The following is a 13,377-nucleotide window of genomic DNA, read 5'->3' as shown; positions in this document are numbered from 1 at the left end:
TGCGGCGGCGGTGCCAGGCCTCGGCGGCGGCTCTGCCGCCACCTCGGCCGGCTTACCCCGTCACCTCCTCCCCCCGCCCGGCTTCGGCGGCGCGGCTCCACCGCCGCCTTGGCCGCGCTGCGTCCTCTGGCCGAGGCGGCGGCTTTGCCGCCGCCTCGGCCAGTCTCCTCCTTCCCCGCATTCCCGGCTTCTTCGGGGCGGCCGCTTCTGGCCGCCCAAGATGGCCACCGGGTGCCGGCCCTCATGTCTCCCTTGCCCTGTTCTGCGCCTGCGCTTCGCGCAGGCGCAGAACAGGGCAGGGAGGCACGAACACACGCTTGGTGCCCGTCCACGGACGGACACCAAGCGTTTTATTAGAGAGGATGCCACATTAGACTCAATCAGGTTTTCTTCTCGGGTTTCAGCGGCATCAATCTTTGGACGACGGCACCTGTGGTTGGAAAAACTGGCAGGTGGACAACACCTCCAAAAATAATCTCACTGCAGTGTCATATGACTCCACAAAGCTCTTCAGGGAATGAGGCATTAAAGGATGTCCTCGACGTGTCAAAAGATAAATGTAAAACCATGCCATCAGCGGTTCACAAACCAGAATGGGCTCAGTTTAAAAGGAATTTCCAACAGTTTCAGCCCTTTCAGGGATTCCGGCCTGTCAGGGGCTGGGACAGAGATACCAGATTCCAGAGAGGCTCATGGAATCGACAGCGCTTCGCATATAAAGGTGCCGGTAATTTCAGACAACATTCCACACAAGCAAAACAAAAACCTCAACAGTAACTCTCAGATAACAAAGCTGGGCATCCGCCTGATAAACTTCCTTCCCGCCTGGGAATTTTCCGCAACAGACACTTGGGTTCTAAAGGTAATTCAGTATGGATACAGAATAGAATTGGATGCCCCTTCTCCCCACAGGCTCCTCCCGGCGCCAAGACCTCACACATGGTCAAAGTATTTGGAGATGTTGCAAGCCATTCATCATCTTTTGGAGATCGGGGCAGTGGAACCAGTTCTCACTGCTCAGGAGGGAGGGGTTGTTTATTCTATTCTGTTTACCGTCCCCAAAAAGGACGGATCCAGAAGAACAGTTCTAGATCTAAAATTTCTAAACAGATGGGTCAGGCACGAACGTTTCCGCATGGAAACCTTAAGATCAGTGTCGGAGGCCCTGCACCATCTAGACCTCTTAACATCAGTCGACCTAAAGGAAGCCTACCTGCACGTACCAATACATCAGGACAGCAGAAAATTCCTTCTCTTCAAGTTCACAGGCTGCCTTTATCAGGCCTCTGCTCTTCCCTTCAGGCTGTCCTCCACGCCCCGTGTGTTCACCAAGGTGCTGGCTCCACTGGTGGCACACCTCTGTCTGCGCGGAGACCGGGTCTTCGCGTACCTCAGCGACCTACTCATTCAATCACTCTCAGTACAGGAAGCAAATCAGGATTTGTCAATGACCATTTCAGAGTTGGAACAGCACGGGTTTTTAATAAACTGACAAAAAAGCCAGCTAACACTGAGCCACGAGCTTTGCCATCTGGGTGTAGTGATAAACACAGTTCGGGACCGTCTATTCCTACCCCAGGAGCGATACGAAACCCAGCTAGGGATGTGCCCAAACCACAGTTCGAAGCATGGTTCAAGCAATTTTAAGAAGAACAAAAGGTGAACTTTAAGGAAAAAGAGAGCAGGTGCTTACCTGCACTCCACTGCTCCTTCCTGCCTCTGCTGGGGCAGCACACATCCCCCCAAAGCCCTGTGCACTGTCAGCAGGCACATGGCATTAGTGCATGCACCATTTGCATGGTCAGCACCATGCTGACCATGCAAATGGCTCCCATGCATGTGCAGATGCCATGTGCATGCTGATGGTGCATGGGGCTTTCTGGGATGTGTGTTGCCCTAGCAGGAAGCTGGAACGGGCAGCAGAGAGCAGGTCTCCTTTTCCTGCTCTCCTTTTCCTTAAAGTTCTTTTTGTTTTTCTTAAGAGTGCTCAAAGCCACCTTAAGTGGCACAGCAGGGAAATGCTTGACTAACAAGCAGAAGGTTGCCAGTTCAAATCCCCAGTGGTATGAACACCTATATCAGGCAGCAGCGATATAGGAAGATGCTGAAAGGCATCATCTCATACTGCACGGGAGGAGGCAATGGTAAACCCCTCCTGTATTCTACCAAAGAAAACCACAGGGCTCTGTGGGCGCCAGGAGTCAAAATCGTCTTGACAGCACACTTTATCTTTAAGAGTGCTCAAACACCCAGCTGTGTGTGTCCGTCCATGTCCATTTCCGCCCCCCCCCCATCATCAATGCCTGGACCAATTTGAACCAAATCTGGTACTGTTGTAGGGACACATAGGGACACCCCAATTCAAGATGGCAGACATGAATATTTAAGTAGCAAGTGGGCTAACTTGTGAACTGCCTAACTGATTTGAACCAAAGTTGTTGCAGCTTTAGAGACACATAGGGAGAGCTCAGTGGTATAGTCTGTGATGTTATCTACCCTGATTCAAGATGGTGGACATGTGAATGTTTGAGCAGAAGTTGGTAATTATCAGTTAAGATTATAGTGCAAGGGAAGTAGGCAGATTAGTTCTTACCAGAATCTGTTTCTTCTCTCTTCTGCTGCTCCTTTTCCAGCTGTCACTAACAAAGTTTTCTCCCCCTGCCTTTTCCCAACGTTATTTACCATTCCCTGCAGTTGCTCCCCTTCCTTCATTTTATCTGTCTGTCAATCATATTTTTATACTGCCTGGTATGTAAATCTCTAGGCGGTCATTTACTTTATAGCCTGATAGTAATGGCATGACATTTCTCAGGGGCCCAGTACTTCCTCTTTCCACCCATTTGATCCTCTGCTTGTTTTAAATGTCCTTAATAATCAACCCAAGCTGAGTTACTAAAGTTTCTCATCAGCCTCGGCTTCCCCAAATTCCTTCTTTTCAGCATCCTCCTAGCTCAATCTCTCAAGCACCACAATATAATAATATTTCATAATGATTTTTATGGAGTTTTGTTGTAAACTTTTGTAAACCACCTTGGGATGCTTTATGAAAGGCAGTATTAAGAAAATGAACAACCAATCAAATGCTTCACACACTTTGACTAAGTTCAAAAGATACAAAGGAAGCTGCTTTATACTGAATCAGACCATTGGTCTGTCTAGTTCGGTATTGTTACTGTCTACACTGACTGGCAGCAGCTCTCCGTGGTTTCAGACAGGAGTCTCTTGAAGGCTCACAGCCCTCCCTGGTGATGCCGGGGAATGAACTTGGGGCCTCCTGCATGCAAAGCAGATGCTCTACCACTGAGCTATGGCCCCATCCCCAAAGGGCTAAAAATGCTTGTGCAAAGGGCTTGCTTTAGGCTGGTAGGATTTTTGTCATCTTTGAAGAGTTGAAAAATCCTCACTCTCTCACACGCTTGCACACACCCTAGCTATATCTCAAACTGCTTTTGCAGCTCTACTCTATTCCAAGAGCATCTTGTTTGGCAGCATGAGGCCCTGTTGTTCAAGAAAATCCCGTACAAAGCCCTCCTTAGATGCATGGAACTAGTTTTCATGGTTCTTTAGATTCTGGGTGCTGTCTCCCCTACATCTAAGTTAGACCAATATTATGATCCCCACACTGCAGATAGAAAACTTGAAGAGAGAGAGTGACTTGCCCAAGGCTCCCTAGTAAGTTCTGAGTGAAGGGTAAGACTTGACCCAGGGACTTCCCAGCTCATGGTTTTAGTCACTGTGCTACACCATCTCTTAATTCTAGGCCCAAATGTGGCCATGTCTCTGGGACTCCCAAATAAATGACCTTGCTTCAGTGCTTGAGTGACTTGTGTCTAATTCCCACAGGTGTTCTGTGTGGGGTTATGGTGTCTGGATGAATACTGGTATTACAGCGTCTTCACCCTTTCCATGCTTGTGGCTTTTGAAGCATCTCTTGTTCAGCAGCAAATGAGAAATATGTCAGAGATCCGGAAAATGGGCAACAAACCCTACATGATCCAGGTAAACAAAGGCAGAAAATAATGTGATGTGCAGTAAAGCTGTGGCAAGGCCCACCACAGCCCCCAAACCAAAGAGAAGATATTCTGAGGCCCTTGGCTTCCAGAACACTGTTGCCTGGGGTGATTTGATCAACAGAGCTGATCACTAGGGAGAGGGAGTAAAAACAGTTGATCAAGAAAGACAGCAGCCAGGAGAGAGAGGCAGAGCTTGTGTTGGGAGAGAATTGGCAGGGCATCAATACCAGATTGGATGGAGGTAGTGAGATTAACCAGTTGCCCAGTTCCTTCACCTTGGCCTAGTGAAAGGAGTCCTCTTCACCAGAATTCAAACAAACTCTTTGCATAGAGAAAACGAATACAACTGGGATTGGGATTGGGATTGGGATGGATTAGAAACTTTCCTCCTGATGTGCTGCTGTTTGTTGAGTTGCAAGGGGAGGCTGGTTGTCTTTAATATGAGTTAGGATTCAAAAATGGCATCCCCAACCTGTAGCCCAAAGTGGCTCAGTCCACTTCACCACCTTGGGATTCTACCACTCCCTTCTGCTCGATGTGTAGATGAGATTTGAGTTGCTAACATGTAAGGACTGACTTGCTTTTGTGTAAACCTGCAATGGATAATTGATCCTCTGTACTTGATTAAGGAGTTGTCATGTATATGAGGGTGTGGAAACTAGACTCTGGGCTGCTTCTCCAGTATCTTTCCCCATAATACCTGAAGTGCCACTCTGTGTTTCTTCCTCTTGCAGGTTTACAGAAACAGGAAGTGGCGACCAATTTCAAGTGACGAGATAATTCCAGGGGACATCGTGTCAGTCGGTAACAGAGCTTGCTTGCTTGTTGTAATAGGAACTTATAAAATGATCTAGCGTCTGCTTCTTGTGGCAGACTGTAACTGTAGCCTTGCTCATGCTTGTCTTCAGGCATCCCTAAATATTGGCAAAGCTGCCAGGAGTCAGCTGAGGGTCCAGGAGGGAGGGAATCTACAGATACCTGTGAAGCCAGATCTTAGAACTTGATAACAATCCTAGCAGCCTGGTTTGGTTAAGAAGGTCTGCACATGAAGAATGTCACCTTTTTATCTCCTATGTGAAATATTTTTCGGGAGATGGATAGAGGAGAAAAAGTGGGATGGATAGAGGAGGCAAAGGTCTGAATTTGAGCATCAGAATAAGTGTATCTGGGCATCCCTTGTGGAATCTTCTTCCTTCCTTGGATTATAGAAGGGGGGTATGGAGCTTGGGGTGTACTTTTGGGAGGAGCCAGGGAAAAGTTAGTCTCTGCAAAATAGAAGGCTGCTCCATTGGCCCCTGCCTTGTCAATCAATGGGTGCTGAGCATGCTCAGTCCACAAAGCTGGTAGCATTGCACTGACTAGAGAGGAGTGAGTTGACGGCCATTTTTCCTTCTGTCTCAGTGTGGGCAAACTAGAAACAGTAGGGGTGGGGGTGAGTAATAAAGCACAGGTTGTGGGTCCCTTTATAACTTCCCCTCCTTTCCCTTTGTGGGCCTCTGCACCCTAACGAAGGCCTTTCTGAGCATTCAACCCTCGATTCCAGGACGATCTCCCCACGAAAACCTGGTGCCATGTGACGTGCTGCTGCTGCGAGGAAGGTGCATTGTAGATGAAGCGATGCTGACTGGAGAGTCAGTGCCTCAGATGAAGGTTTGTCTGGCGATGGCTGCTAGCTGGTCACCTGGTCTTTAATGTCAGCAGGGTGCTAGGTGCTGTACAAACTGCAAAGAAGACGCTGCACCAGAAGGTTTATAGACCAAGCAGAACAGGCAGGATGAAGGTGAACGGAGGAACAAAGCATGTAGGTTTAATATTTTAAAGATTAGGGAACAGCTTGGCAGAAGATATGGTGGAAGGGAACAAAGGAGGCTGACAACAGATCACAGGGTAAAGAATGAAACTGAAGGATGGGGAGTGAGAAGGTGAACAATCAGGTTTCTAGTCCTTAGTATCAAGGACTAGAAACTTGATTGTGGGGGAAAGGGTGGCATTAATTTATGCAGAGAGGTATACAATCACAGAAGGTAAAGATAAATTCATGGAGAATAAGTCAATCAATTGCTTATAGTTAGTTGCTCAGTGCAACCTCCATGTTTAGAGGCAGCGTGCAGGGAACGGCAATTGCCTTCAGACCCTGTTTCTGAACTTTCCAGAGACATCTGGCTGACTACCACTTGAAACAACAATGCTGGACTGGATGGACTTGGTCTGATCCAGCACAGCAGTTCTTAGGGTAGTATTTATACTGTGCAGTAGCAGTTTGCTTTGAGGGAAGTCTGGCTGAGCCTGAGATTTTCTGGTTCTTTTTTTTTAAGTTGATTGATGATCCTAAATGAGAAACAAGACAGCACACCGTCTCCAGCGCTGAGGACTGGTTCACTGCGTGGGCGCGGATACCTCTCCCCCATCACATTTTCTCAGTCTAGATTCCTCTGGCTCATCAAAGAAGGGAGGAAAGGGGAATTGATTCATTTTCTGCCAGGAGTAACTTGGAGTTGAAAGGACAGGATCATGTGGGTGCTGTTGTGCCTTTTGGAGGGCAGCTTTTGTATGTCTGCACCAAAGGCAGTCCTCTTTTAAAAACAAGAAAACCTGCTTTTCTGGCACCCGAGGCCTAGTTCTCACTGTAGAGTAGTAATCCTGTATCTGGGCTGTACCAGTTTCAGACTGTAGGCGAGGGATTCCATGATTGAACAAGAGCCCTCTGTTACCAAAAGACAACAAACCCTTTCCACATAGAACACTAGATGCTAGGGAGAAGAGTGCTTACCCAGCTTTCCCTGTAATATTGCTTTCTGTATGTAGAAAGTGTCTCTTTTTGGGGGGACAGGGTGAGGGAGCTGCCTATCAAGGGAGCCTCTAGGTTCAGTCTGAAATTGTCCAAGGTACTGGCTTATCACCTAAGTGAGAACAAAGCCTCAGCCATAAGCAATGGCAGGAAAAGTGTGCTGGTTTCTAAACTCAGTTTGTTAGGCACTGCCCCCTCACAATATTTCAGATTTCCAGACCCCCTATGATGGCCACCTACTGTCACCATATGCTTCTCACATAGCCTCATGATTTCTATATTCTCAAATGCTTGGGGCAGGTAGCACACTGTTTTAAGGAAAAGTACAGTCGAAATTATGCAGTTTTGAGGCCAGCCTATCATAACTACCATATGCGAAGCTACTGTCCCATCAGCTTAATCCAGATTAAGGCCAGCCCAAATCTAAAATTACTTTCAGAGGTGCTCAGACTTGAGATAGAATCGAGGGAAGTTCAAATTTATATTGCTGCTTCTACTTGGATTGAACAGTGGACACCCTGCTATTCACATAGTACAAGATGCACACTTTCCCTGAAGAGTAACACACAAAGCAACCCTGAATTGCGTACCTGAGGGGTTCTCCTTACAGCTTCAGGGACAGAGCTGCAAGCGTGGTGTAGTGGTTAGAGTGCTGGACTAGGACCGGGGAGACCGGAGTTCAAATCCCCATTCAGCCATGCTACTTGCTGAGTGACTCTGGGCCAGTTGCTTCTCTCTCAGCCTAACCTACTTCACAGGGTTGTTGTGAGGAGAAACTTAAGTATGTATTACACCGCTCTGGGCACCTTGGAGGAAAAGCGGGATATAAAAAATGTAAATAATACATAAATAATGAATAATAGATTTTAGAAAGAGAAATTGGAACAATCTAAATGGACTTTGAAACCTTTTTTTGCTATAATAGTATCTGCAAGAATGCAGGCAAATACAGAATCGTGTTTTGAGGTCTGGATGCTTGTGTGCTTTCCCAAAGCTGTCAGAATCATGGAAGCATGCATTATTAGCCAGCCATGATCAGGGACCAGCTGCTGCTTTCTCTGATGGCCAAATTCTCTCTTGCAGGAGCCAGTTGAGGAGTTGGACCCAGAGCATGTCTTGGACATCCAAGCAGATTCCAGACTGCACATCATTTTCGGGGGAACGAAGGTTGTGCAGCACATCCCACCCCAGAAAGCCAGCACAGGCCTGAAACGTATGTAGCTTCTTGGCTAGCCTGAATCAGTTGAACAGAAACTCAGATGTAAGTGGCCTTTTTGAGGTCTGCTTTGATGATCTTCCTCTTTGGATTGGAGCTTCATCAGTCCCTATATAAATTTGTAGATACTTGATTGCTAACTTGACCTTGGTGTGTGCAGCTCAAGTGTGAGACAGAGAGGGCCAAATGCTGCATGAACAAATTTGTGTGCCTTGCCCATTCTAAAATGAGTCTTTTAAATTCTGCTTTAAGGATAAACTTTCAGATACAGAGGTGGTTTATGGAGCCAATCTTTATTCCAGACTTTCTCAGTATTCAAGGGGTTTCTCTTTGGTGCAGAATTTGAAGGGCTCATTTTGACAACAATTTTAGGATACATACCTGTTCTTTGGAAACTGTCGGACTGAAGTCTAGTGTATATGCAGAGTCTTGCTGGCAACGTTGGCTCATGTTGCAAAAGTGAAAGAATACCTCCAACAGGAGCTGCGTGGGGAAGACAGATGGTTGAATGGCTCACAAGGAAAGTGGGGAGAAATCCATGCAAAAAGACAAGATTGGATTGTTGTGATACATGTTGGAGTAGCTTCACAAGAATTTTTAGTACAGTAATGTGAGGGTTTTTTCCCCTTCCAGAATTGAATCGTATTATATATTCCCTTTGGACATGATGACATTACCAATAAGGTTTTCATGTGGTGTACAGAGAGGGAAACTTGATACTCAAGTGCTTGTGGTGTTAAAAGGAAAAAAAAAATCAATGAAATACATTGTTCTTAAAATATCTGATCTTGAGAGAAAGAAGTCCATGGACATTGTGACTTGTGTCATTGATCTGCTGACACACACTTGTGTATTCTCTAGCAGTGAAGGAGTGCATCCAATTACAACAGGTTGCTCCTCATTACTCACTCCTATGCAGAGCCAATAAGATTTGAGCTGGGTGGATGGCAGAGTTTCAATGGTGTTTTATTACTACCCCCACTCCAATGTGGTAGGGAAGATGGAAGTTTTTTGGTTTTCCTTGGCGGGGGTCGAGAGCGTCAGTCTTCAGGAAGCAGAGCTCAGGATGGCAGAGTCAGCCCTTTTAACATAGGTGATTTGGTGGCTTTCCCCACACCCAAGGCCCCAAGCCACATGAGACTACAGGCAAAGCCTAGGCCAATTAGGATAGCCTGATGAAGTGGACGATGCACCCAGTGACCCAAACAGTGCTGACTTTGGGGAGGGCGATTTGGAAGTGGAGCTCATGGTTGAGGAGAAGCCCCTTCTGAGTGATATTAGAGTCTGGCTGAAGTGTTTGATGTCTGAGGAGGTCAGCAAAAGGACTCGGCAGGATCAGTTGCCCGGCTGCCCTGTTAGAAGACTCTTTGGCAGGACAGGTGCAGCAACAGCTGGAGGATCAAGTTTGCCCATGCCTGCTCTGGTCAATTCTCCTGTCTCAGCGCTGGTCAGTGGTGTGATCCTAGCAAAGGACAGAGATGATTTTTTAAAGGACTATGAAGACAAGTGTTGTGATACTATTTTACGCAGGGCACACACGGTATTTACCACTTCCATGTGTTCTGCCATGGAAACGTCTGACTTCACCAGAGCCTCTGTTTTATGGGCTAAAGAGTTAGTGGACTTAGTTCCACAGGACAATACCAAACTCCATCAAAGGCTGAATAATATTATCAAAGCTTCTGCCTTTATGGCTGATTTCAGTGTGGATCCTCTCCAGTTCTTGGCTAGGGCATTGGCCGCAGGTGTAGTAGTACACAGACACGTGTGGTTGAAGAATTGGCAAGTAGACCAGAAGTCTAGAGCAGGTTTGGCCTCTGCTCCCTTTACAAGTGAGAAACCTTTTGGGAATGCTCTGGAACCAGTCCTGGTTGAGAAAAAAGATGACATGCCCATGGCACATACCAAAGATTAAAGGAAAGGATTTCATCAGTCGGTTGCTTCCTTGCTAACCTTCCAACCTTCCTCCCAACTTTCCAACAAATTCAGACAGTCCCATCAGGATAGGTACCAATGATACAGGCCTAAAAATCCCAACAAAAAGAACCAGGGTTCCAAGTCCTACTCCTTTCAGTCTGACAAGGGATTCAAATGTCCCCCAACAATCTCAGTGACTACAAGACCACTGTGCCAGTGGGAGGTTGATTACTGCTATACGTAGGCGCACACCAACGATGGATGCCTGAGTTCAGAAAACAATCCAGGAAGTCTACAGACTGGGCCTTACCTTGTTACCCTTTGGAAGGTACCAGTCTTCCTCAAGATCTCGCAAAGCAGAGAAGCAGCGCCTGGTTTTGCAAGTGATTCAACATCAAGGAAACTGAGGGGGTTCCTTAAGATGCAAAAATGCTTAGTCATCTATTCTGTTCTCGTCCTGGTCCCCAAGAAGAATGGTGACTGGAGGGCCATTTTGGATTTAAAATGCCCAAGTCAATTTATAAAGAAAAGGAGATTCTGGATGGAAGCCCTGTGGTCCATCCTGCAGGCCCTCCAAAAGGGAGATCTATTTATATCCATAGATCTCACCGAAGCATATTTACATGTACCTGTTCATCAGGACTTCAGGAAATATCTCAGGTTTGCGTACAACAGCTGCCACTACCATTACCAAGCATTGTCTTTTGGTCTTTCAGCTGTGCCACGGGTGTTTACCAAGGGGATGGTGGCACTTTTGTGGTGCATCTGGGGACCAAGGGCATACATGTACGCCTTTATTTAGATGATATTTTGATAAGATTTGAGATTTTACCAACAGAGCCTCTTGGACGTTCAACTACTGCTGTGTTGTCACATTATGGATTTGTGATCAGTTTCGAGAAAAGCCTCACATCAGCTTCTTCATCTGGGTACCAACAGACACCATCAAGGGATTAGTGTCATTGCTGGACAGCAGAAGAAAGGGCATATCCAGCACCTGCAGGAGAGTGAGGTCTCAAAAGAAGCCCATCTGTCGATCCTATCACATTAGCTGGTGTCAATGGTGTCATGCTTTGATCTGGTCCCTTGGGTGAGGTTTCACTCTTGCTCTCTTCAATAGGCCTTACTACCTTGGCAAAATCAGATAGCAACGAGGGAGAAACTCAGGATCTCTGCCCCTCATGTTGTGAAAAAAACGCTTCTATGGTGACAATCTCCAGCTCTGTGCCAGGGATTCTCCTTTCTGAAAAATCAAAGGGTTCAAGTCAAGATGGATGCCAGCCTGTTCAGTGGGGGAGGGCACTGAGGAAGTCAGGTTGGTCAGGGCCAGTGGTCAGTGGAAGAAAAGTATAACCGCATCAACTGGCTAGTGTTCCAAGTGATTCATTTAGCTCTCCTGTAGTTTCAGCCTCTGGTCCAGGACAAGCACATCATATTGGGATTGTGAGCAGCTCCAAAAAGATCTCGCCAAACTGGGGGAGTGGGCGACAAAATGGCAAATGCAGTTCAATGTTAGCAAGTGTAAAGTGATGCACATTGGGACGAAAAATCCCAACTTCAAGTATATGCTGATCCGAGCATATACTTGGGATCCGAGCTGTCGGTGACTGACCAGGAGAGGGATCTTGGGGTCGTGGTGGACAGCTCGTTGAAAGTGTCGACTCAATGTGCGGCAGCTGTGAAAAAGGCAAATTTAATGTTAGGGATCATTAGAAAGGGGATTGAAAATAAAATGGCTAATATTATAATGCCCTTATACAAAACTATGGTGCAGCCACACTTGGAGTACTGCGTACAATTCTGGTCACCACATCTTAAAAAGGACATTGTTGAACTGGAAAAGGTGCAGAAGAAGGCAACCAAGATGATCGGGGCCCAGAGCACCTTTCTTAGGAGGCAAGACTAACACCTGGGGCTTTTTAGTTTAGAAAAAAGACGACTGCGGGGAGACCTGATAGAGGTCTATAAAATCATGCATTGTTTGGAGAATTTGGAGAGAGAGAAATTCTTTTTCCCTAGAAAAGAACACTAGAACCTGGGGTCACTCCATGAAATTGATTGCCAGGAGGTCTAGGACCAACAAATGGAGTTACTTTTTCACACAACGCGTGATCCACTTGTGGAACTCTCTGCCACAGGACGTAGTGACAGCCAACAACCTGGATGGCTTTAAGAGGGGTTTGGATAACTTCATGGAGGAGAGGTCCATCAATGGCGACTAGTTGGGCTACCTCCAGTCTCAAAAGGCAGGATGGCTCTGAGAACCAGTTGCAGTGGAGTAATGGCAGGAGAGAGGGCACGCCCTCAACTCCTGCCTGTGGCTTCCAGCAGCATCTGGTGGGCTACTGTGAGAAACAGGATGTTGGACTAGATGGGCCTTGGGCCTGACCCAGCAGGGCTGTTCTTATGTTATGTTCTTAATAAGAACCAACAATGCCATGGCCAAGGCCCACGTAAATCAGCAGGGGCCTACGAGGTCCGAGTCCCTGATGGATGAGACCAAGAAGTTGTTCAGTTTGACTCAGATTCATCTACTCTCGATCACTACAGAGCACATACAGAGAATCTCCAAAGTGCAAACAGACTGGTTAAGCTGGGAGTAGCTGGATCAAGGGGAGTGGAGCCTGAACCAGCAAGTGTTCCAGCTCATAGTTTACAGATTTCGGATGCTGGTGGTAAATCTTCTTGCCACCCCAGACAACACAAAACTTCCAAGATTCTTCTGAAGATACAGCATTCAGAAAGCAGAAGGGATGGACACCCTCTACAGCCCTTGGCCAGGATCTTCTTTATGCCTTCCCTCCCTAGGCAATTCTCTCAAACAATCCCAAAAATCACGCTCTGCAAAGCAGAAGTAATCCTAGTCACTCCAGCATGGCCTCTTGGGCCTGGTATTTGGATCTGGTCCAGATTCAATAGAGCCCCCGCCCCCTTCTCGGGGGAACAATCAAGATCTTCTGATTCAGGGTCCAATATGTCATCCAAACCCAGGTTGGCTGAATCTAAAAGCCTGGAGGTTGAACGACAGGCATTAAAGAGCAAGGGATACTCTGAGAGAATCCTATTGATTATTTTAGCTTCCAGAAAAGACTCCACAAAAATAACCTACCAGGCCACATGGAAAACTTTCACATCCTGGTGCTCTCAGGTGAATATAGAACCGCTAACTGTTTCAGTGGTATCTGATTAACTTTCCTTCAGAAAGGCTTACGTTAAGGTCTCCCGCCTAATACCTTAAAGAGACAGGTGGCTGCCATAACTTCTGTACTCACCTTTCTTCTCTAACAGTACATCCCCATGTCAAAAGATTCCTCAAGGGAGCATCTTTGTTGAAGCCACCCACAGCCCATAGGTTTCCAACCTGGTATCTTAATTTGGTGGTTCAAGCCCTTACCAAACCACCATTTGAGCCCTTGCATTCTGCACAATAGAAATAGTTTGCC

The 13,377-nt window shown here is 46.7% G+C and overlaps 1 protein-coding gene across 1 annotated transcript in view; it reads left to right on the top strand.

The window, feature by feature from the left end:
- The window catches only part of ATP13A1 (ATPase 13A1), a 65,949-nt gene that overhangs the window by 19,615 nt on the left and 32,957 nt on the right, over positions 1–13,377 (top strand). Inside the window, exons 5-8 of the mRNA XM_053291070.1 lie at positions 3,844–3,999; positions 4,748–4,817; positions 5,557–5,663; positions 7,885–8,014. Of these exons, the coding sequence (XP_053147045.1) occupies positions 3,844–3,999; positions 4,748–4,817; positions 5,557–5,663; positions 7,885–8,014 (463 nt within the window). The remainder of the gene's footprint in view (positions 1–3,843; positions 4,000–4,747; positions 4,818–5,556; positions 5,664–7,884; positions 8,015–13,377) is intronic.

Source organism: Hemicordylus capensis, chromosome 2 (assembly GCF_027244095.1).
Source record: "Hemicordylus capensis ecotype Gifberg chromosome 2, rHemCap1.1.pri, whole genome shotgun sequence".
NCBI lineage: Eukaryota > Metazoa > Chordata > Lepidosauria > Squamata > Cordylidae > Hemicordylus > Hemicordylus capensis.
The sequence above is the reverse complement of the archived record's forward strand: the minus strand, read 5'-3'. Positions and strand labels throughout refer to the sequence as shown.